Source organism: Chiroxiphia lanceolata, chromosome 6, assembly GCF_009829145.1.
Source record: "Chiroxiphia lanceolata isolate bChiLan1 chromosome 6, bChiLan1.pri, whole genome shotgun sequence".
Classification (NCBI taxonomy): Eukaryota; Metazoa; Chordata; class Aves; order Passeriformes; family Pipridae; genus Chiroxiphia; species Chiroxiphia lanceolata.
In genome coordinates this window covers 34,769,658-34,794,286 of record NC_045642.1, presented here as the reverse complement: position 1 = coordinate 34,794,286, position 24,629 = coordinate 34,769,658, and the positions used below count along the sequence as shown (strand labels likewise).

Sequence of the window (24,629 nt, the reverse complement as noted above, 5' to 3'; positions counted from 1 at the left end):
TATGCAGTACAGTACAAAAGCTAAGATCAACGTTTCATTATAATTTTTAAACTCATAATGAAAACAATGACTGCTACAGGAGACAAAGTCAAACTTATGCCATCTCTTTGGTTTCTATATGTATCAATGTGAACTTAAACTTCATCCTTAACTCTCTGAAAGTACACCTCCTTCTCTTCTGATTCAGTCCAGCTTGGGTCTCTGGTCCGTGAGCACTCCACAGTGAGAGAAATAAAGTATTTCCAGGGAGAAATGAGAAAACGATTTAGCCTTCTAAAAGAGTAGAATTGAAATAAACCAGGCACACCCAGGCATTAACAAGCCCTCTTTTGATTGTGGGAAAGAACAAGGATCAAATATGTTTTAAGTCTAACATAAAAATGCTACTGAATACTAATAACTAATGAATTGTTAACAGGTTCATCCTATTTTGCTTCAGAAATTTAATACATACATATATTTATACACTGTTATATAACAGGCACTCTTTGCCTTCCCCTTTCAAAAAATATTTGAAGACCTGTGAAAAAAGTAATTCTTACTAAAGAACATGGCAGCTCTGCTATATTACTTGATGTAATAGTAAGGAACAGTAACATTTAACAGTCTCTAATTTCAGATATTGATCAGCATAGTATGCTGGCCATGCAAAGCTTCTAACAGAGGAAGATCTTATTTTTAGTCACTTGTTTCATTTCAGGTGCAGCCAAGTGCATTTCTGGTAGCGGGTAAGAAAATTAAACCAGAATGCTAACTCCACCTCTTAGTTACCTCAATATAAACTTACTACCATGCAGCTGTCTTCTCAGTTATATGCTGCTGCAAGAGTGCTCCAGTGCTCACACACTGGAAGAGAAGCAGTAAGAACATACAGATATAGAACATAGGCAAGGCAAAGGTTTGATACTCTTTCTTTAAAGTTTAATTTTATAGCCTTTTTCTGAAAGTAAGATTTCTCTACAGTGCAAAAGGCTTTCTTTCTTGTATTGACCTTATGTAATGAGTAAAATCTCAGTGGCAATGAAATTGATAGGAGCTGCGTGTCTGAGTCGGTTTTAGTGAAAGCAGTGGTAAAACTCCTGTTGATTTTCTGGAGAAGACTGAAGCCCTGCTTTTATGGTAGCTCTGAATACTGGTAGCTTCCTGAATACTGGTAGCTCTTTAATAAGAACTGTCTACCAGATGTAAAGCATAAAGATACCCCTGCCTCAGAAAGCAGGATGGCAAATCCTACTGTCTGGCCATCTTCTCCATTATTTGTTTCTGTAAAATATGCATCCTGAATACTCCTCTGAATAATTCTTCTGTTGTGCTAGAAAATGGCTAAAATTTGGCCACAAATAAGGTTTCCATGAGTTGACCTGAAGTGAGTATATTCAACATAGAATTGAAAGGAATCCAGTATTTAAAACCGTATTGGAGGTAATATTTTGGTTTCACTTCCATCCAAATGATCTGAAGTTATAATCAGTGTATTGTAACCAGGCCTAAATATACAAAACAAAAGAGCTGATGTGATCTGATCAACTGCATCTCCCAAAAACCACCTGCTATTACCTGTAGACATTTAAAAATAAGTGAGAAAGAAGTACATTATTTTTAAATGAAACCTTTATTCTTCATACAAACCTGACTCTGTCACACATAATGAGGCATCATTAACAAGCTAAATACGACTTTGCTTAAATCAAACAATATTGCTTCATGAAAGTATCCAACACAGTTAGTATTGACTCTTTTCTTTGTTCTCTTCTGCATGGAATGTATGTGTGTTTTGACATCAGCTCATCTCTTTTGAACTGCTAGCTTAGCCAGCATATCATATGAATAACTTCCTTGCCAGGTAAATCCACCACAGGTACTAAAATCAGAGCTGGGGCCTTCTCTTCCAGATATTTTTCGAGGTATCCTTGCAGTCCTAAAATAGAAATGAAACAATTAATGAATTCTCTTTGTCTTGTTTTCTATTGTGTCCTGTCTCTTACAAATGATTTCTAAATATTTTTTTGAAAATTATTGTGGGGTAGCAATTAAGAAAAAAAAGGAAGTGAAATGCAACTCTTAAATTTTCACTTTATATAGAAGGAACAATTATCATCTCCCACCTCCTTGTCGACTAATTTGAGATTAATTTTACATGTTGCCTAAGGTGAGAATTCAGCAAAACAGTTAAATGCATGTTTCAACCTTGAGTGAGCAAGTGGTTTGTTGATTACCAATAGAGCAAGCTGAAACTACGTGCAGGTAGTAAAAATAGCTGAAGGGCAGTTGAAATTCAGTTCTTTGTCATTTTTGGTATTTGGGTGATCAGCACATAGTTGCCTGTAAATGAAATTCTTCTCACAAATCCCACTGCAGAGCAGCAATCTACTGGAAGTTAAAATGGACCATTTTAAAAAACTTTATGAACATGATTTTGATTTCAAATCAATGGAAGCATCCCATGTTAAAGAGACAAGGGAGGAAGTCCAGAAATGGCAACATATATGACTGTATATCTGGAACTACAGTAAGATTCAAACTGCTAAAAATACAGAACCTGGCTACAAGGAGCTCTAAAGGGACTGGTATGTGTGGCACAAGTTCAGAAATTTAAAAGTCCTTTATGGGAACTGAATTAATAATTGAGAAGACCTAATTAGAATATGGAAGAAAACTAAAGAATGGAAAATTTAAACTCAGTATCAAGACGTTTCTGGTCATGCTGCAGCCTCAGTGAACATGCTAGAAATCAAGCCACACAGAACCCTAAAGAAGACTACCGAAAACCCTTTGAATGACCCTAAAAAAGACAGTTTCCTAATGATAAGGTATGGCCTGCATGGGTTTTTGTTGCAATAAGTTATTTCTGTCAGCAGCTTCTGTGATTATGGCAATTCTTTATAACACTAAGCAATCTTGGCTAGAGAGGGTGTAAAGAGGGCAGAACTTGAAGACTGTCAGAGCTTTTTTTTTTTGGTGTCACTGCCTGTGAAACTGTGAATAGGCAGTTCAAAGTGTTACCTCATCCAGGATAAAACAGGAATTTTGCAATTGTATTCACTGAAGCCAAAACTCTTCTCTCTTTTTATCTGGCAGCAGTAGCATAAAATGTAATAATGGCAGTGCTACCAACAAAATACTGCTAAGACAGTACCAGTCTTCTGAAATTCTGCTGACTTCCTTTTGTATTAACATCACTGACATTGGAGGTGAAGGTAGGCATGGATGACCCAAAGGCCAACAGTCACCTCAAAGGTCAAAGGACTCCTTCATATGGTGTGTAAAAAGGGACTAAGTCTTTATATTACAGATATTCAGCAGTGACCCAATAATTAAACATCAACTAGCATTTTTATTCTAAGTTTTGACTTCAGAAAACTGTACGGCTATTCTAGCTCAAATGACATTAAGTGGAAGGGGTAAAGGCAAGCCACCTCAAAAAGTCATGCATTCCACCCTATTAAAATTACATTTCCTTTTTTTCATCAATTAAAATTGTGAAAATGTAATTTTTGTCTTTAAGCTTTTCCACAGGCTTAAAAGACCAGATATTCTTTTCAAAGGGAGAATTTGAAAGTGGGGCTATCTGAAAATAGAACTCCATTCTTTCAGATTTTTGAGGTGGCCAAAATAGTTGTAAATATTTACATTTGAACATTCCCTGGTGGACTTGGTTGCCAGTCAGAAAGAGCCACCTTTCCTAAAGACCACTGCCTTTTCTGTTGCCAGTGCCTACATGTATAAATGAAATGTGGATGAAAATCTGGGACATATGTCTCTAAATATTTTATTGTACTTTCAAATCAAATAGTTTTATATGAAAACAGTCTAAATTAGACATGCATACATTTAAAAATTATGGATAAAAGTTTGCTCATGTAAATTTCCCTTGAAAAGCAGAGACTGAGTCATCTAAAACAGTAACATTGTACTCTAAGGTCTCACAGAAGACAATGCACAATTAGTAAATCTGTGACAACCTATGTAATTATAGCTGACACAACCAAAAATTTGACAGCTATATATTTTACCTGCTATAATAAGTTACTCTAAATCTTCCAATACTAATTGTATATTTTTAATGGTGAGACACTAATAAAGACACTATATTTTTTTCACTCATTCAAATTGTGCTTTTAGGCAGAGCCTCAGTCATGAGTGTTTTCTGAAGTATATAACTATTCAAATACAAAGATTTCAAAACCATCTTTCCTTTATATTACTTACGGAAATGCTTGCTCAGTTGCATGCCATAGTTATAAAGGTTGATGTTAAAAGTGAAAACAAGTAATGGACAGAGGCTTGAAGTGAGTGTGTTATATATATGACTGCTATTAGTTTTAGAGTTATTTAATCTGCCCTGATACAGAATGTTTATTAAAGTGAAAGGAAAACCAGCTGATTCTCAAGCAGCAAACAAGTGGTGTGCATTGTGCATGTTTTCATTTCCTGTGACATTCCACATTAATTTTGCTAGCTACAAGCAGCACACTTGCAGTCTTATGGAGACCAGCCAGGGACTCCTGAGGGAACAGAAGCCAACAGGGAAACACCAACGAAATATCTCAAAGGAATTAAGGGGCATTTCTCTGAGAGGGCACCATGGCTGACAGCCCGGCTGAGGTACCTTTACACCAGTGCACAAAGCATGGACAACAAACAGGAGGAGTTGGAATACACCATGCCGCTGAAAAGTTATGTCCTTGTTGCCATTACTGAAACTTGGTGGGATGAATCCCATGATGGGAATGCAGCTATCAATGGCTACAGGCTGTTCAGAAAAGATAAGAGAGGGAAGAGAGGGGGAGAGGTTGCCCTCTACATCGAGAGTTGTATTGAGTGTGAAGAGCTGTCTTTGAAGAACAGACATGAGCAGGTCAAGAGCCTGAACATACATAAGTTTGTGGGACATGATGAGATGCATCCCAGTGTCCTGAAGGAAGTGGTGGATGTAGTTGCCAAGCCACATGCCATGATATTTGAAAAGTCTTGGCAGTCAGGTGAAGTCCCAGGTGACTGGAAAAACAGAAACATTGTACCCATCTTTAGAAAGGGTAGAAAGGAGGACCCTGGGAACTATGACCTGTCAGCCTCACCTCTGTGCGTAGGAAGGTCATGGAACAGATCTGTCTAGAAGCTCTTCTGAGGCACATGGAGAAGATGGAGGTGATTTGAGACAGCCAGCACAGCTTCACCAAGGGCAAGTCCTGCCTGACTAACCAAGTGGCCTTCTATGACAGAATGACTCTATCAGTGAACAAGGGAAGGGATACAGATGTCATTTATATGAACTTCTGCAAAGCCTTTGACATGGTCCCCCACAACATTCTTCTTTCTAAATTGGAGAGAGATGGATTTGATGGGTAGGCTGTTGGATGGATAAGGAATTGGTTGGATGGTCACATCACTGACAAGTGGTGTCCTTCAGGGGTCTATATTGGGACCAGCATTATTTAATATCTTCATTAATGACATAGACAGAGGGATCGAGTACACCCTCAGCAAATTTGCAGATGACACCAAGCTGAGTGGTGTGGTTGATCACACCACCTGAAGGATGGGATGCCATCCAGAGGGATCTGGACAAGCTCAAGGTGGGTCCATGGGAATCTCATAACGTTTAATAAGACCAAGGGCAAGGTGCTGCACCTCGGTCAGGGCAACCCCCAGTCTCAATACAGGCTGGACATGAACAGATCGAGAACAGCCCTGCCAAACAGGACTTGGGGATGCTGGTGGATGAGAGGCTGGACATTATCCAGCAATGTGCACTTGCAGCCCAGAAAGCCAGTTGTATCCCGAGCTGCATCACAAGAAGCATGGTCAGCAGGTCAAGGTGATTCTGCCCCTCTACTCTGCTCTAGTGAGACCACAACTGGAGTACTGCATCCAACTCTGGCGTCCGCAGCACAGGGAGGACATTGATCTGCTGGAGTGAGTCCAGAGGAGGCCATCAAGATGATGATAGAGATGGAGCACGTCTTGTACAAGGAAAGGCTGAGAAAATTGGGATTTTCAGTTTGGAGAAGAGAAGACTTCAGGGTGACCTAATTGCTGCCTTCCAGTACCTGAGAGAAGCCTAGAAGAAAGATGGAGAAGGACTTCACAAGAGCATGTAAAGACAGGACAAGGGGGAATGGATTCAAACTGATAAAGAGTAGGTTTAGATTAGATATTAGGAAGAAATTCTTTGATGTGAGGGTAGTGAGGCACTGGAAAAGGTTGCCCAGAGAAGCTGTGGATGCTCCATCCCTGGAAGTGTTAAAAGGTCAGGTTGGATGGAGCTCAGAGAAGTCAAGTCAGGTCTAGTGGAAGGTGTCCCTGGCAGGGGGTTTGGAAGTGGATGATCTTTAAGGTCCCTTCCAACCCAAACCGTTCTATGATTCTGTGTTTATAACTACATGAAATTTGCTGAAAGCAAGCGAGCTTCATCCTGTAAGATGAATCCCCCTGCTCCCAAAGGATCAACAGAAGTTCAGGAAGATACGAAGTGTCTTCCTGCACCGCTAGGCATTTTTGTTTTGACCTGGGTACAGCTGAGGGATATGGACAAAACTAAAACTTAAAATGAACAAAAATTATTCTAAGTCTTCTGGCATTACCATCTATTTTTGCCATTTCTCTGTAAAGACAGGATACTGAGATCAACAGTTCGATGCTCTCTTATGCTGACTTAGCAGCCCTTCCATATAACATGGTATAAACTAAGGCTGTCAGCTATTGTTTTTAAAAAGGTGCTTTCACGCTAAGAAAGAACAGTGTCCTGAGAGCTCCTAAAGGGTCATTCCAAATGATTAGGAAGACGATTTTTACATTGTTGCTGTCATTAGTAGGATTTAGGCAGTATCAGGTGAGGCCACAGAATCCACATATGTTTTCAAAACCAGGCCCCTGTTATTGCTGCCATACTCTTGCTTCATTGTATATCTGCAGGGGAGGAGTAATCTGATAGCTCATATGGAAAAGGAAAGTGGTAACAAAAAGGAAGATCACATTTAGCCTAGTATATTAAAAATCACTTTCGTATTACTACTATCTTTCGTTCACTTTTTAACCAAAAGATATTGTTACATTGCTTAGAGAAGGTTTTTAAATCCCTGAGCTAAAAAAGCTCCACTGCTTCTGCTGTGGAGATCTGACATGCAGCATGTACTTTGAAAAGATGCATCACAGGGGATCAGGTTCCTAACATTTGACTAAGAGTTCCAGTCCCAAAAGATCTGCCCCTGGTGTGCAGAACACTTAACCCTTCGACCAGTACCAACATGACTATTCACAAATTATTGATGTCCCTAAATCCCTGGCAGATTGCAGACAGTTCTTGTCTCCCTTGAAGCCAAAGCGTATGGTCACTAACGAGATGGATTAAAAATACATATACACATTCAGGGCTTTGCCACATGAATGTAAAGCCACAGAAATGTTAGAAGGTGATTGAACTGTACTGAACACTGTTAAATACATGATTAGCTTGTAATGGATCATTTCCATTGATCTATATACAATTTCCCAGCATAGTTTAATTAAAGCTGTCTGGAACAAGCCTCTGCCTTAAATGGTCAGGCAATGCAGTGAAAAGGTGAAACACAAGGAATGGGAGGCCCCCCCCTTTCTTAAACATCCAGCTGACTATCTCTGTGGTTTACAACCACAGCAAGGAAGGAAACTGTGCTTTAAAATATTGTCTGTTTTTACAGTTCAGGATTTTCCCCATATTCTTCTTAATATAAAATGATGTAGTGGAATATAAGATTTTGAAACAAAACCTGTACAATTTGCTTGCTTCGTTGCAATTAATGCCTTTCTGTCCAAAACAAAATCAAACCCTGTAAACAGGAATATACAGTTGGAATATAAAAGGAAGTCTACAAAATATGATTTTGCACTGATTGTTTTGATGCGGTTGTGAAGATTTTAAATGACAATAACGTGGACATTTTGCACAGTCAAATACTTGGCTTGTCATATGGTACCTGATGCTTTTTGTTACTGTTCTTGATGACATTATTTCATGTTGGTCATTGTGCTATTAAGGGACCAGGTTTTCAAAATTGCTCTGCCCACAGGAAAAATGGAGGCAACATGTTGTAAATATTTGTGTTTCCACATATCAGTTACAACTTAAAAAATGCTGAGAGCCTACCAGTTGCAGGGAAAATAGGTCAAAGATGCATTATTCAATGCTTTTATAAATTTATTCCAAAATTATAAAATTTGAAGTCAGTCTTGATTTTTTTGCCAAGTGGGAAACATTCATATGCACAAAAAGAGGGAAATTAACAATAAATAAACTTAGGGGGATGGAACGGGAATTTGCTTTGAAGTCACCCACTTCTGATTCTTTATCCTGGTTATTACACTGCTTTACCTTGGTCCTTCTGGTTTTGAGTGAGTTGCAGGCTGTCTTTGACTACTTAGTTATAATATAAGATAGTGATGATTTGCCTACTTCTAATGATGGTCAGGGTGTAACTGACTTTTGTTGATAACAAAGGGAGTTCTGTGGAACCTTTCTGCAGCCCAGATTAGGCAGAGCTATAGAGATGATATAAACTCCTTCATGCAATACTGATGATGCATTTCAGTCACTCTGGCCTGGGATATTTATCTGAATACAAGTTAAGCAGCTGCTTTGAATTGCAGCGGAAGTCTGTTATAGCCATGATATATGAGACAAATGACCAGTATGAGTTTGGATAAGGCTGTGAAACAACTTTAAACCTGAGATTTCCTAAACCAGTCTTTGAAAATGTGACTATAAAAGAACTTGTGTTCTTTTCTACATTACATTCAAAACATAATCCATGTGGTGGACATTTCTTAAGCTGTATCTAGATTTGTCTCCTTTCTTTCAATGTGAACAATTGATGAATGAGCTTTCCTGCTGAATGGTAAATACACAGTAACATTTGTTCAAAAAAATTAAAAAGTAACTAGCATATTTTAGACTTCAGAAAAACCCCAAATTTACTGTTTCGGGCCTGTTTGTAAAGTATACATACCCCAAAATGAAAAAAAAAAAAAGAAATTACAGAGGGAATTGTAGTTGCATTTGGAACTCAAGTCTCTACAAACACATGCCTGGTCAGATGCCAAAGTTGCCACTCAGATCTGCATGTCTGTATTTGCAAACAATTCTTTCATAAAAACCTGTCTCCAAGAATTCATCACATTACATTTCAGTTTGTATTGCAATTTATGGACCCATCTATACTGGTGGACTTCTTTCTTCTCATACTAAACTAGTTTTAGTTGTGACAATGAAAATGTCTTTTTCAAGTGATCACATAACAGGTGAAAATAGAGCCTGTACTGAAAGCACTAAAGCTAATGTTAGCCATCCTCTTTCAGCTTGTCCCTAAAACAGAAGAGCTATTTCAGAGGATTGCAACCTCTTCTGTGAAGGATGTGGTTATTAGGATCCAGACTGATAGGACTCTGTCACTTTGGACATAAAATACTGTGAGTTGAACGCACAGATACATACAAAACAGGGTAAAACTTCACCCAACAGAGCATTCACTAAGTGAAATCATACAATCATAAAATAGTTTGAGTTAGAAGGGACCTTTAAAGTTCTTCTAGTCCATCCCCCTTCAATGAGCAGGGATGTCTTCAACCAGACCAGGCTGCTCAGAGCCCTGTTCAATCTAACCCTGAAAGTTTCCAGCGATGGTGCATCTACCAGCTCTCTAGGCAATGTCTTCCAGTGTCTCACCACCGTCACTGTAAAAGACTTCTTCCTTATATCTAATCTGAATTTACTCTCTTTCAGTTTAAAACCATTACTCCTTGTCCTATGAAAAACTGTCCCATCTTTCTAATAAGCTCCCTGCACATATTGAAAGGCCAAAAAAAGCTCTCCAAAAAGCCTTCTCCAAGCTAAATAACCCCAGGTATCTTAGCCTTTCCTCATAGGATATGTGTCCCACTCCTCTGACCATTTTTTGTGGCCCTCCTCTGGACCTACTTCAACAGGTCCATGTCTTTTTTGTGCTAAGAGAAAAATCTGCTATAAAGGGAAGACTAGTACTCTGTTATATTTTACTGTTAGTCCTGTTTATGCAGTGGACTTCTTGTCCCTTTGGAATCTATCCCAGACTGGACAGAAACAGTTCTAGCAATGTTTTTAAGGAGGCTACAGTGAAAACATAATAAAAGTTGCTATAGGCTGGATGGGTACCCACAGGAGTTCTAGCAACTCTTCCTACAGCTGAGCAGATGAAAGGAAATGAGGAAAACGAGCTGTGTTTCCCTGCATGTCTTACTGATAACTCCTGCTCTCAGATTGAGTAGAAGTTGAGAAAGACAGCAGCCATAGATAGACCTTACTGTTCATGGGAGATAAAAGAAAGATGAGTGATTGGCTTATTTTAATCCACACTAGTTTGTCAGTCGGGATGCTTGAACTCTGCACCGCTAGCAGCAAGAGGAGAGGGACAGCTGGCATCAAATGACCAACTCTGAAGGAATCCAGAAGCTGTCTCTTCCCCTCCCAGCCTCACAATTCTCTCTGCTGTTCCTCTGTTTCAACAGGAGGGTGTGGGAAGGAAAAAGGGCTCACTCATAATCAGTGAGGGCATTGACATTTACAGGAACCTCACTTTTCTAGAGCTGAGTCACTTGGCTGAGTAACTATGCAAGTTTTTTTAGACTGTAGCTCATGCATTTTTTTTAGCATCTGAAAGAAAATTAGTAGACAAAACAGTTATTTTTAGTGCTGGTTTGATTGTGGGCCTGTCAGCCTTGGTGATGCATCTCTTTTATCAAGCTGCCACAATAACCTGTTTTGTTTTCAGAGCAAAGTTTGATTAAAGACCAATTTCAGAAAAGTTACTCACTGTGGGCGTTAATTAGTGCTTTCTGGACTCTGCGGGGTTTATCTTATGATCCGTTTCACTTACTAAACCCTGTAATTCAATTTACATAAAGATGGGAATGAACTAACCCCTTTGTATTCTTCTGAAGGCTTCTGTTTAACTCACTCATGAAAGAACCTCTCTCCTATCATTCCCTAATAAGGAATTCTAATTTCTTGCCATTTTTAAACAAAATTAAAGCAATACTTTACATCTATAAAGACTTTTTGAATTAATGAACTGAGAAAGAACTTCAGAAGGTGGTAGGTGAGCTTTAGGAAGCCTTTGCTTCTAAATAATGTTTTCAGTGGTGCCCTAGTATACTTGGGAAAACTGGTAAACATCTATTTCTATTCTCTGCATTTTTGTGGGAGGGGAGTATTGTCATTCTGTAAGAGAAGGTTGCTGGCACTCCCCTCCTCTCCTCTTATTAGCAGAAAAGAGAAGCCTTTTGTCTTTTTGCAAGCAATAGGCCACTTACTAGCTCAAAAATATTAAAAAGGTGGTTGATGAAAAAGATTAGTAGTACTGGCAGGTAAAAAGTAGCACATGGAAACAGAATTTATAACATAATAGATTAGGAACATAGATTAGGAACTGTGGAATAAAATGAATGAAAAGAAAATGCCATTGTGGTACTACACAAATATGAGCAGACCAAAAAAAACCCAGCCCAAAAGAAAACCTTACTCAGCTACATTGAGTATTTGAAACTAAGGTGTATAAAACAGGAATCCAGTACTAAAAAGACCAAATCTGTGAAAAAGAAGATGACCTAAAATGGTCTTTTTTTTTAGTAGACAGCCTGCACAACAGAACTGAGGCTGGATGAAGCAACATATTCAAGCAGAGTTCATGGACACTACCATCTTAAAACATCCTCTTCCAAGTATACATTCTCTCTTGAACTTCTTCTCAAATTTTGAAACCTAAACTTCATATTATACTTCTTAGGTATAATATGAACTTAGGCTGGTATGGAGTCTTCCTAAAGTTGTACAGTGTGACAGATGCACCAGAAATGATGAGGAGGCAAGCAAGTAAGGCAATGATAATCATCAAATATACTGACATTTATACCAATTACAATTTCAATCCCAAATGCCATCCCTAAGACAATTATATGCCATCTAACTCTCTCTGGATATACAGAAGTTACCTTCCAAAGTGCACACAGTACCAGTCAAGTTAGGTATGTTATCATGCACATCAATGGCAAGTTGCAGAAATAAATGTGACTCTTTAAAAGATAAACAAATATTGTTGAGCTCCCCTGCACATTAGTTATAGACGTTTCTCAGTAGAAAGAACTAAGATTTAGCTTCCATAATAATTTGTCCAAGCTGACGGCTACAGCTTAGAAAATAGCAGAACATGAAAACTCATCACTTTGTGTTTTCCAATGTTCTGTTTTTAGCCATGTCCTAGATACAGATTGAGAATCGGCCTATACAAGGTTATAAATGTGCACTTTTGTTTAAAATGTCATTAACCTTCTGCACTAAATAAAGAAACACTTAAGCATGCCCTTCCAGTACTCACAGTGAAGTCTAAATATAATTTCAAAGGGAACAGAGGACTGAACTTCCCAAGTGCAATCACTCAGGGAAGAACTTGTGCTTTTTCTAAAACCATGATAGAGTGCAAAGATCATAAGCCTGTTTTCCCTGTGTGCTATCTTTCAACGCTGTAACGATCCAATCTCTTTATGGGGTGGATGGTTACTGAATTTGTACTCCAGCTGTGTCCAGAGTCTCTGGGGAAGATGGGCTGTAATGACACCAAGCAGGGATGAATTATAAATGGAGAAAGATTATTACAAACATGGAAAACAGTAAGGACCCATTTTTCAAAAGGCATCTAAGAATGCACTTCACAGGATGTGTATGCACTTGTTCGCTCGTACAGTCACCTGAATGTGCCTATGTGGGCAGACAGAACCACAGGATTCGCTAGGGGCTCACACACTCTGAATCAGATAAACATGTACTTTATTTTTTTTTCCAGATTAATTGAAAATTTGGTGTGAAAATGATCAACTGCAACAGCACCTGTGCAGTAATTATGGAACTTGCTTTTTTACCCTTAGGTCACATTACAGCTACTGACTCTTGGCCCATAGTCCAAGAGCACGAGATGGCGCAGATTTGCAAACTGTAGGACAGTTGGTTGCTGTGCCCTCCAGGTAGGGTTGGGGACACTGGTGGGGCAGTGTGTGTGGGAAGCTCAGCTGTGCCTGCTGGTAATTCAAGAACTTTTATCTCTAGGGCCTGTCAATCTGGCACCTTTCACAAGTGTTAAATTCACTTAAGTATATTTTTTAAGAAGCTGTCATGAGACATACTGAAGCAAATATGTCCTTCAGTGGTTACACATGGACTCGGTTATAACAATGTTTGTTAAGTGCTTTGACATCCCCAAATGATATGTTTGGTGTAGCTTCCACATTTGTTCGTTTATTCAAGTCTGCTAAATAGCCTCCCAAACCAATAGGTTTAAGAAATATCTCATTGGACACAGTGCATCCAAAAGGCCTGACCATGAAGAGATGTTTATATAACTAGAGGACACCACATACATCTGCTGGCAGGAGAATTTAGTCTACAGATAATACAAAAGCTTTCTAAAAGATGTTGTGGTAAGCATCTTTAGACTGGGTACGCAGAAGATCATATGGTCCTTGCTTTATGTCAAGTTAAGTTGCGATTATTTAAAATAACACTGACAGAATAATTGTTTTCAGTTTCTAGGCCAGATTCTCAACAGCTGTAGATTTAGCTGTGTTAATTTATACCTGCTGAGGAGCTTGCACAGTAGATTACTTATTTATATATAGTATCATATAAAGTAATGAGGTTATTTCTAATGGTTATCCTTGTAAAGAACTCTGAAGTTTTAAATCAATCTTCTACACTAATGTAAGCAGTATATTGTAACAGAAACAGATACAAGTGTACCAAACATGTTAAATACATTATTAGGTTGATGAAGATCACTCATATTGATCCAGGTCTGGCTTCACAGCGCAGTTTAATCAAAGCTGCCTGGAATATGTACAAAGAGTGGTCATGGCATTCACTGCCTTTCGTCCCGAGTCAACAAATGATTAAAATTTCATTACTGCTGCAACTGACAACTTATGCAAAATTAGCCAGAGCAGGCTAAAAGAAAGGGTAGACTAGTATTTAGAGGTGTAACAAAACCCAGCTTCTGTTTTAATGGAGAAATTCTGCTGCCAGAGGTTGCTGGTCAACCACCCAGAAGTTTGTGGCTCTTGACAGCCACACTACTACCTTCCCTTCATCTGGCAGATTGACATTAATTGGATTTTTGTCCTATATCTTGGGCAGTCCTATATATCTTGGGCAGTGACCCAAGATATCAGCACCCTCTTACTCTCTACAGTCAAGGACCAAAAGCACTGCTAGTGCTTCCTGTGTAATCTGAGGTCCTAGCTTGTTACAAAATTGGGAACAGGAGGCTGGGAGAGTCATTTGGCTGTGTCAACCAACAGAAAAATGAAAAATAAAAAGGGTCTGAAACTTGACCACATAGTGATCTGAGCTGCAAGTCATTTTTGCTCTAACTTGAAGTTGTTAATAGCCTAATTAATAATTAATAGCAGGTCCTACCTTACCAACCTGATCTCCTTTTATGACCAGGTGACCCGCCTGGTGGATGAGGGGAAGGCTGTGGATGTGTCTACCTGGACTTCAGCAAAGCCTTTGACACCATCTCCCACAGCATTATCCTGAAAAAGCTGGCAGCCCACAGCTTGGACAGGGGCACTCTGTGCTGGGTCAGGAACTAGCTGGAGGGCCGGGCCCAGAGAGCGGTGGTGAACGTGGCTGCATCCAGTTGACAGCCAGTCACCAGTGGTGTCCCCCAGGGATCAGTGTTGGACCCAGTCCTGTTAAATATTGATGATCTGGATGAGGGGATTGAGTGTACCATTAGCAAATTTGCAGATGACACCAAATTGGGGGGGAGTGTCAATCTGCTGGAGGGTAGGAGGGCTCTGCAACTTGGACAGGTTGGATAAATGGGCTGAATGCAATGGTATGATGTTTAACAAGGCCAAGTGCCGGGTCCTGCACTTTGGCCACAACAACCCTCTGCAGCGCTACAGGCTGGGGGCAGAGTGGCTGGAGAGTGACCAGGCAGAAAGGGACCTGGGGGTTCTAATCAACAGGAAGCTGAACATGAGCCAGCAGTGTGCCCAGGTGGCCAAGAAGGCCAATGGCATCCTGGCCTGTATCAGGAATAGTGTGGCCAGCAGGACCAGGACAGTGATTCTTCCCTGTACTCAGAACTAGTTATGCCACACCTTGAGTACTGTGTCCAGTTCTGGGTCCCTCAGTTTAGGAAGGACACTGAGGTGCTGGAGAGTGTCCAAAGGGCAATGAGGCTGGTGAAGGGGCTGGAGCATAGGTCCTATGAGGAGAGGCTGAGGGAGCTGGGGATGTTTAGCCTGGAGAAGAAGAGGCTCAGGGGAGACCTCATCACTTTCTACAACTACCTGAAAGGAGACTGGAGTGAGGAGGGTGTCGGTCTCTTCTCCCAGGCAACGAGCAGTAGGACAAGAGGGCACAGTCTTAAGGTGTGCCAGGGGAGGTTTAGGTTAGTCATTAGAAAGACATTCTTTACAGAGAGAGTGATCAGACATTGGAATGGGCTGCCCAGGGAGGTGGTGAAGTCACCATCCCTGGAGGTATTTAAGAAGAGATTGGATGTGGCACTTAGTGTCATCGTCTAGTTGACAGGGTGGTGTTGGGTCATGGGTTGGACTCGATGATCTCAGAGGTGTTTTCCAACCTGTTTCATTCTGTGATAATTTATAAACACCATCACCAAGCCTACCACCAAGATTTTACCATCAACAAAAAAACCTGAGAGCTGAAAAGGAACACAGGACAGGAAGGAAAGTGAGCCATAGCAAATTGTGCAAGAATTACATGATTTTTTAAAATTTCTAGACAAGTCAACAACTGACCTCAAATTCTGACTCTTCTCTTGAAAGGACACCAAAGTGGGGACGCTTCCAAACAACAGTACAGGGGCAAAGAACTCAATCGTCCTTTTGCTCAGACTGCTTTTGGATCTCTGGAAGTTAAAATCACAGTCCCAGAAGAGCAGTGCAGTACATGTTCCGCCTGCTCTGTTGTTAAACAATTTCTCTGCTCTTCTTCCACCATCAACAGGTGGAGTTGTTTACAGGTTATCTGAAAATTACCTGTGGACTTTATGACAAAATAGTCTATTATATCTGTCACAGGGCAGATACAATCATAATACATCTAATTGTATTATGATTTCTTATTAAACACTGCTATATATTTTATACCACAGTGTATCACAAATGTCTGCAATAAAGTTATCACACACATAGATATATATTTAAAAAAAGAAAAATGTTTCATCACCAAAATACATGGTCCTAAACACCTGTTTTTTTAAAAAAAAACACTTTTGGAAAATGCCTTTTGGGATTATATAAACTGCACTGCTTTCCTTAACTCTTGCATTTTGTGTGACAGGTAAAGTACACAGCATTGGCCAGCAGTAAATGGAAAAGCTGCCCAGATCTGAGCTGTTGCTTAGGGGTTCCAGGTTCCCCCAGCTCCCAGACCCTTCAGGTGAGCCTGAACCCACAGGTGACCAGTCAGTCAGCAGCACTGACAGCTCCTCTGCTGGAACACTGGTTCTTTTGACAGGAATTTCCGTTTCTGGAGCCTTAAACCACATTGCCATCAAGAAGTATTTTAGCTCAAAGAGATACTGGATTAATGAAATTGAAAATGCTCAGAAGAAAAACGTATGTGATGCTTTAACCACTTTTAAGAAACATGAAGTGCCAGTGATGGAAGGGTGACCTTTATCTTTTCCACAAACAGAGGCTCAGCCTATAAGGCACAGTGAAATGTAATTTATCCTTGTGCCTCCTTCTGTTTTAAAGATGTGAAGTGCAGTATGAGATCTGGTTTTAACAATATTGCAGTACAGCTAGAGGGAAATAAATTGTTCAAGATGAGATGTCAGTTTTAAAGTAAAGCTAAGAGGCCCACACAGCTCTCTCTTTGGTCAACACTCATACTTTATGCCATGGGCAGTAACTTGTCAGGGAAATCATACCTGGAACATCACCACTAGAGTGGTCTTACCAGCATTTTCTACTCTACAGTAGCTGAATGAGTTGGCATTTCTTTTAAAAAGGCTTCTTTTGCAAGGCAGTTTTTCAATTACACCACTGCTTGGATGATTCATTAGAATGAGGCCATCACCTCTTTTTCTTTTTTGCAGAAAGCACATGTTGGTAGAAAGGAAGGCAACAAAATACGATCTGAATTTCTGCCAAATCACTTTGCAGGGCAAAGGAAACAAATCTACAACTTACCACAAGAACACTTGGGGTCATTAAGAATCCTAAAGAATCTGGTAAGATAAAAAGGTGAAATGATGATGCTAAAGGATAATGATGATTATGATTAATCATCATTTAATCAATTTCATTTTTGACTTACCAAGAGCAAAGAAGCAGAAGAAAGGAAAATTAAATAGATCTTATCATGTATAGAACTTCAGCTAAATATATTTGTGTCCTCCTGAAAATGTTTCTGTTTGTAATTTACCAACCAATTTTGGTAAATCTAGCACTTTCAAATGCTACTAACATCAATACAGCCAGATTCAGGGTTATTAGCACATCTCTTTAGTAAGGCATAGCACAAAAGAATAAAATAGTAATCTAGTTGCTTAAAATACAAATTTGGTTATCCATTTCCTCCAGAATTCTAGCTTTCCCTCAGGGGAAATCTGGAAGTTTTAAATTCAGTGATCCTTCACTTTGCCACTATACTCTCTTTTGACCTATTAGATATTTTTCTTTTGCTGTCACATTTTTGCTGATTTGTTTTTAAATTATATACCTGATTTTAGCTTCATTTTTCTTAAACCACTTGCCACAATTCTTTACAAAAATCTACATGCAGTTTCATTCTTAAGGTCAGCCAAGGATTTACAATATGCTACACTGGACAAAAATTCTGTAGTAATCAGAAAAATATATTTTATACTCCATCATAATTTTTTCTATCTCTACATCGATATAACTTTTTCTGCTTTTTACAATGGTTTACAACTTAAATAATTTAATACAACAGTTGTTATATTTTTATTGCAAGCTTATAAAACTTGCAAGATAAGTCTCTTCCATGCAATATATTAAATAAAGAAATGACAGCGAAGAAGGGGAACTGATGATTACTAAAACTGTAATTCAGGTTCTGAATGTGTCATAAAACACTTCTGGCTCACTTGCATGCTGCTCATCTTGTGAAAGTTCCTCAGATGAACACCCTCTTCATATTCAGTTCCCCTCACCTGTGACTTCAATGTTAGTATAGGTAAAACAATGATGATCTCACATTTCAGCCATTGCATTGATGAAGTGATGGTTGAGGGAAAAGGACCTGGCATAAAGATCCAAGGGACAGGAATGCCATTTCAAGTGCAGCCACTGAGTTGCTGTAAGACCTTGGTCAACCTCTTTGACTTCAAGAGCATGTATAAAGGTGTACTTTATTTAATATTGCAAGGCTCCAGTGCTGTAAAGACACGTCTCCTTAAGTGTTAGGCAGGACCTTTGGGTCTCATTTTTGTGTTTCTAAGCAACTGAAATACTTGATGCTTTGTAAAATTAAACTCTGAATTTCATACTTCCATTTTGTAGAGTAGAAGAAATACTTTTCTGTCTTTGTGAAATGCTTTGAGATAGCTTGATGAATAATTGTTACTGCCTTAGTATATATAAGAGCTTATGTAAAAGATGCTGCTTCAATGCATCCTTCAATAAGACTCTTTTAAATTATGTTTTACATTAGAGACCCACTTTAAATACTTTTAAAGACACAGTTCTGTCCATGTCTACAAAGTAGGTCACTGTATATCCACAAGAACATACAAGTCTGCTACTTCTAAAGCCCCTTTGCTGATAGTTTACATAAAAATAATAAATAGTGATCTAAATTTATGTCAGAAGTAAATTTTACTGTTGAAAATGCTACATTTACTTCTAATTTACTCCTGTTTCCATTTCTGTAATTATTAATATTTTTGAAACTCAGGATAAAAACTTCAATTATCTGTGGTACAGAATCTAAGGATAGGCTTGATAAAAACTTTCAGAAGATATTTCTGATGGCTTGGCCCAAAAAATACATAATTAATTCCTATAGACACTTAACTGTATAGTCTAAATGTTACTAATTAAAAGACTCTTTGCCTAAATGATTAAGAGTTCCTAATAGAAAGGATGGGACCTCTAAGAGATACAACATAGTGAGATGAGAAATAAACTTGCAAACTTTTCCAGAGTGCAGATATATGAAGATTAATTTCTGAATTGTGTTGCTATGATTTCAGCCCTTGCTTGCATGGATCACTCACTTTATAGGGTGAAGGACCACAGATGCCTGCATACTCTCTGAGATCTTTGGTTTTTATCTGATGCTTGAATCATGCAATGCCAAAATGAATAATGGAAATAAAACCAGCATTGAATTTCTATATTAAGCAGTCAGATTTTTTTTCCTCAAAATATAAAGCAAAGAATAAAATTTCGAAGACAGGTATGCTTGTGGACTTGAAAACTTCAAGAAAAGTACCTAGAGGATTGCAACTCAGTTTGGTTTGATTGCTACCTTTCTCCTGCTCTTTAAATATCTTAGCTGTGATATTTACCTTTGTATGTTTGCAACTATAAAGGTAATTAGATCAAGCAATCAGTATTATAGGACGGATTTTATGAACTAGATTACGCTCCTCCACTCCAGAGATGGTTGCACGCTTAATCAGTTGAATAATATTTGAGAACCGATGAAAAATGTGCTGCATGTAATGTTCTAATTTCTGTTTATTGCCTATCAAACCAGAAATCTACTGGCCAGAATACTGTTTCAAATAAAATGAGACAAACTGTGGATTTGCGTCTGTAATCCTCTACAAAGTATTCAATAAGGGTGGGCATACTAAAAATAAATCATTTGGAAGGCAGGAAAAACTTGTAAGTAATAAACAAGAAAGCCTCCTTGTAATTTTAATCATTAACTCCTTAGTGCCAGCCTAAAGAGATAAATCAAGATCACAAAATGTCTAAAGAATGAGCTAGCTTCCATATGGAAATGTCCAGAAGTCATCCATCACTATTGCTGCTTTTCCATATAGCAGACACTCAAATCAATATGCTGCATTGGTTCAGTAAATTCATCTTTTAACAAGTTAATAAAACAGTGATCCCCACATAGTCTTTCCATCAAAATTTTGTAGAAAAAAATGAGAATATTAAATGCACTAAGATAGGAAAGATCTGCTCCATTTGCTCTGCTATGATAATCTTTTACAAAAGAGGATTTTTATTATTAATTCTTTGCCTTCTGGGGATATTATAATTTCCTAGAATGTAAAAATGCCTTAAGCACAGCAATTTGCTGAGCTAGACTGAATTTCAGGATGTTTCAAATGAGCTGATAAACAACTGCATAATAAGCAATTATTAGATCAAGACTGTACATTACAGATATAGCAGTGAACCAGCCAATGGACAACCAAGTTGCAGATACTGTTTTTAAAACTAAGTCAGTGATTCTTTGACGTGCATCACAACTTTTCTTTTAAGAATTAAATACCCTACTGCTTATTTTTTCTTTAGAAATGCAGATTATTCTATCAATCAAATCCTGGGGGTCTTAATAATTGGACACATCCCTCTGCATATGAATAATAAGGAGTTTACAGGATGAATATAATCATGCGCTAAAAGTGATAACACTTAATTATTTTTTTTGCTTTTAAATAGTTACAAATCAATTGTACAGGCATGTTAAAATCAAAACCTAGTATATTCTCATGCCTGGAATTCTGCAGCTCCTTAATGAAATGTATTATTTAACCTTACAAAATAAAGAATCAGATATACTATAGAAAAGTCAAGTGTAAAATTAATGTAATTTATACTACTGCCACATTTTCAGGGCCTGGGTATTTTTTACATATACACAGTTTTTAAGCAGTCAGAATGGCTGTGAAATGTGGCAGCTAGATGACAGAGACAACACTAAGGCTGTTTGAGATGGAGAATAAAGCTATTAGCTGAGTTTTTCTCTAAAAGAATCAGACATAGAACACTAAGTAGGGCTGATATCTGTAGCGACAGCTTTAGGTTTTAGCACAGATCTACTAAAATGATATGTCCAATGAAATGAATGACACAATTCACACTATTGAAAATTACTGTTTTAATTCTGACTTGATTGCATCTAGGAGGACTACTTTACAAGAATTTACAGAGATTCATTAATATTAGTCATGAGTGTGATAAACACAATTTTTAAAATAGGAGAATTCCAATTCAGAACCAGTGGTTTGCACCAACAACAGATTTTGTTTTAAATTTAAGACGGAATTGTGCTCATGTAATTTAATGTTTTAAAAGCTAGACATCTGATGAAAAACGGCCCTCTTTTCCAAGAGATTACTAAGCCCATTTTAAAATAGGATGAAGGGTCCCTTGGAGGTGTCTGTCAACCAACACAAAGGACCTAGGTCATTAGGTTAAACAAAACAGTTAACTTCTTTTAGGTAGTTAGACAAAATTGATCTTATCCGAGCTGTCCAGGCAACTGTGAGTTACATAACTCTTTTTTATAACAGCAACAAGGAATTTAGATGGACCTCTCATTAAATGAGTTATTACTGCAAACAACTTCATTGCACAGTCCCTTAGATTAAATGATCAGCTAATCCTTCCTATTTCAAATTCTTCTGGAATGGTTTTCCAGTCTCAAAACACCAGCTTCAAGTGGAAATTTAACTGATGTTCATAAAAGACAATAAAGCTAAAATGTAACAGTTGTAGCAGCAGAATGATTTAGACATGCATTATTTAAAGATATATTACAATGTCTTTGTCTAGTGAACCTTTCCTTGTCACTCCCATTGCTCAGAAGAGTTTAATTTTAAAAAGGTCCAGAATACAGAAGTTTGACACTCGGTGATTCTAGCTTGGAAGCTGTTTTAAAGGAAATAGATTAGAAACAGTTATAATCAGAAAAGCAACAATATAAACTGGAAGTTTCTTACTCAGATGTGCTACTATGTAGTCTGCCTCTTATGCTTGCAAGAGAGCATTTCAAAACCCTTGTGAAAGTGATTGGGCTTTAAATCTTTTACAGCTGCAGGACTAAATTTAGTCTTTAGGCCAAGTTTAATTTTAAGTGTTGGAAACGAAGAAACTTTCTCTGACAGGTTAATTAAAACAAAGGAAGCTATTTAAATCTGTCAAAGGATATGCACATCACAGGCAGTCTCAGTGGTGACATTTGGTGGGCAGTGTGTAGCTGATGTAGTTCAATGGATGAATCACAGAAAGTAATTTTTTATGCAGCAAGCACTTAATACACACACCGTTAGGTAAGCTATATGCACATTTAGCCCTAAATAACCAAATCTAGGGAAGACTAATATATTGACTCTGCTGTAGCTAATGCAATTATTAATTAAGTGGCACCAAGTAAACCTTTGAAAGCAAGAGGCACTAACTCACAGTAATATATTTCCTACATTTACAGGATTACTGGCACAGAATCTTATTAAACATTGCAGAGCTGGGAGGTGGGGAAAGGATTTTGGTGGAACGGGTTGCCACTTGTATTCTGGGGTTTAACTAAGAGCTTTAAATAGTTGAATGAACAAATAGTAGCAGCATGACTACGGAAGGTCATGCTTGTAGCCTGCAGAGGTGTGTAGCCACAGAAGAGTGCTAAAGAAAAGACATTCTTACAGCAAACTACTGTATCTCTGGAGTGGGGACACTTGTAGGTGGATCACTGCGATCTGCACAGTTTAGAGAGCTCTCTCCTTTCACACAAACTGCCCTCACACATACTGCCATCACATGGGATTCTGTGATGATTTTAATGCTGAACTTATTAATCTGGTTTTGGCAAAAAACAAAACAAGACAAGAATTGCAAAAAAGATATTTTAAATTTGGAACACAATTAAAGAAAATAATTCTGACTGCATTTGAAGTCAATGGTAAAACTAGCAATTTCAATGAGGTCATCAAGACCCCAAGACCATGCAACAAGGTTTCAGCAAGCACTGAAAAAAACAAATACACCTGATACAGATGAGAGTTTGGCTTAAGTGACCCACTAGTTTGTCCAGCTCAAAAGCCTCCTGCAGACTGCACAAAGTGCTGCAGAGAGGAACTACATAGGACAGTACAGAGAATGGTGACAACTCTGAATGTTTTTTGGCACTATGCCATCCTAGATGTAGCTGTAACTACCTAGAAAAAGCAACTATATTAGCTGGTGTTGCATATAAAACCAAACCTCACAAAGCCAACCTATGTTAAGAGATCAAAATAGGACAACCCAACTGGTAGGTTTTGTTTTTAAGTCTGATTTGGTTCAAAATTGATTAGCCATCAATTAAAATCAGGTCTTTCAATCTGGATAGTTCTCTGTTACCTTTTGAATCAATGAAAATGTCTTCTAGATGAAGTCAGCCAGCCAGAGCACAGCAAAACAAAGCTATCCTGCATCAACATAACTCGAGGAAAGGCATCCCTAATGTTAAAGGAAATCCATGATAATTTTGCATAGAGACCCTATATTAACCTTCTCTTGTCATTAATATCAAAAAAGAAATTATCATGTCCTTATATACATACAGAATAGTGTCAGACATAAAAGATGTCTGAATGCTGACAATTATGTGCCTTCTCAACTATTTGGACTTATTACTTGTTAAAAATTAAATGCTTTTAGCAAGAACCATTCTGAGATTGAGGAGTTTTTCAATTTTTATCATAGAATTATAGAATAGTTGTAAGTGATCTTTAAAGGTCATCTAGTCCAACGCCTCTGTAATAAGCAGGGACATCTTCAATGCGATCAGGCTGCTCAGAGCCCCATGCAGCCTGACCTTGAATGTTTCCAGGGATGGGGCATCTACCATTTCTCTGGGCAACCTGTTCCAGTGTTTCACCACCCTCATTGTAAAACCAATTTTCTTTAAATACTGGTATAATTAATATGATATCCTCACTCAATGCCAATGACTGGCACACTGTTCACATTGCTAGCTTTGGTCTGTTATGTTAAGAAAAAATATCACACAATGTACTCTGTGGGAGAGAGAGAGTTTGGCGTATGTTTGTACTATACTATGTTTGACACATCTGTACTAGTGGACAATGGAAGTATGACTTTAACATTAGTTCTGACAGTAAGACTTAAAGGTATGCAATGCAATCACAATAGTGACTTTTGATAATGCTCCACTGGTTACACTACTGTTATTATGAATTCTTAGAGCACAGCCTATATAATTTCACTTTACCAGTATTATTTCATGAGTTTGACTGTAGGTCATGTGCATACATTGCTAGTGATTTACTTGCAAAATTAGTCTTATATATGCAACAATTGACAAATCTGGCCTAAAGCCACAGTATTCTCAAAAATGCTTAATTTCTGTCTTTAGTGTTTATCGGCCACTAAAATGATTTTAATAAGCAAGGCTTAATTCTCTCATAGTAAGAGTAGACTATATATCATTGTTTATGTATAAATTCATTTACTGACATGATATTGAATTCCTGTTACCATGTGACAGGTAGTATGTACCACTTTTAGCACAGTTTTACCCATATTGTGTAAGCCAAGACCTTTTATTGCTCAACATTATGTCAGCTCTGTAGAATGAAATATTCCCTATGGCA

The 24,629-nt window shown here is 38.2% G+C and overlaps 1 protein-coding gene across 1 annotated transcript in view; it reads right to left on the bottom strand.

The window, feature by feature from the left end:
- Positions 1 to 1,593: 1,593 nt before the first annotated feature.
- The window catches only part of DPH6 (diphthamine biosynthesis 6), a 198,708-nt gene continuing 175,672 nt past the window's right edge, over positions 1,594 to 24,629 (bottom strand). Inside the window, 1 exon segment of the mRNA XM_032691281.1 lies at positions 1,594 to 1,918. Coding sequence (XP_032547172.1) covers positions 1,803 to 1,918 — 116 coding nt within the window. The 3' untranslated portion in view covers positions 1,594 to 1,802.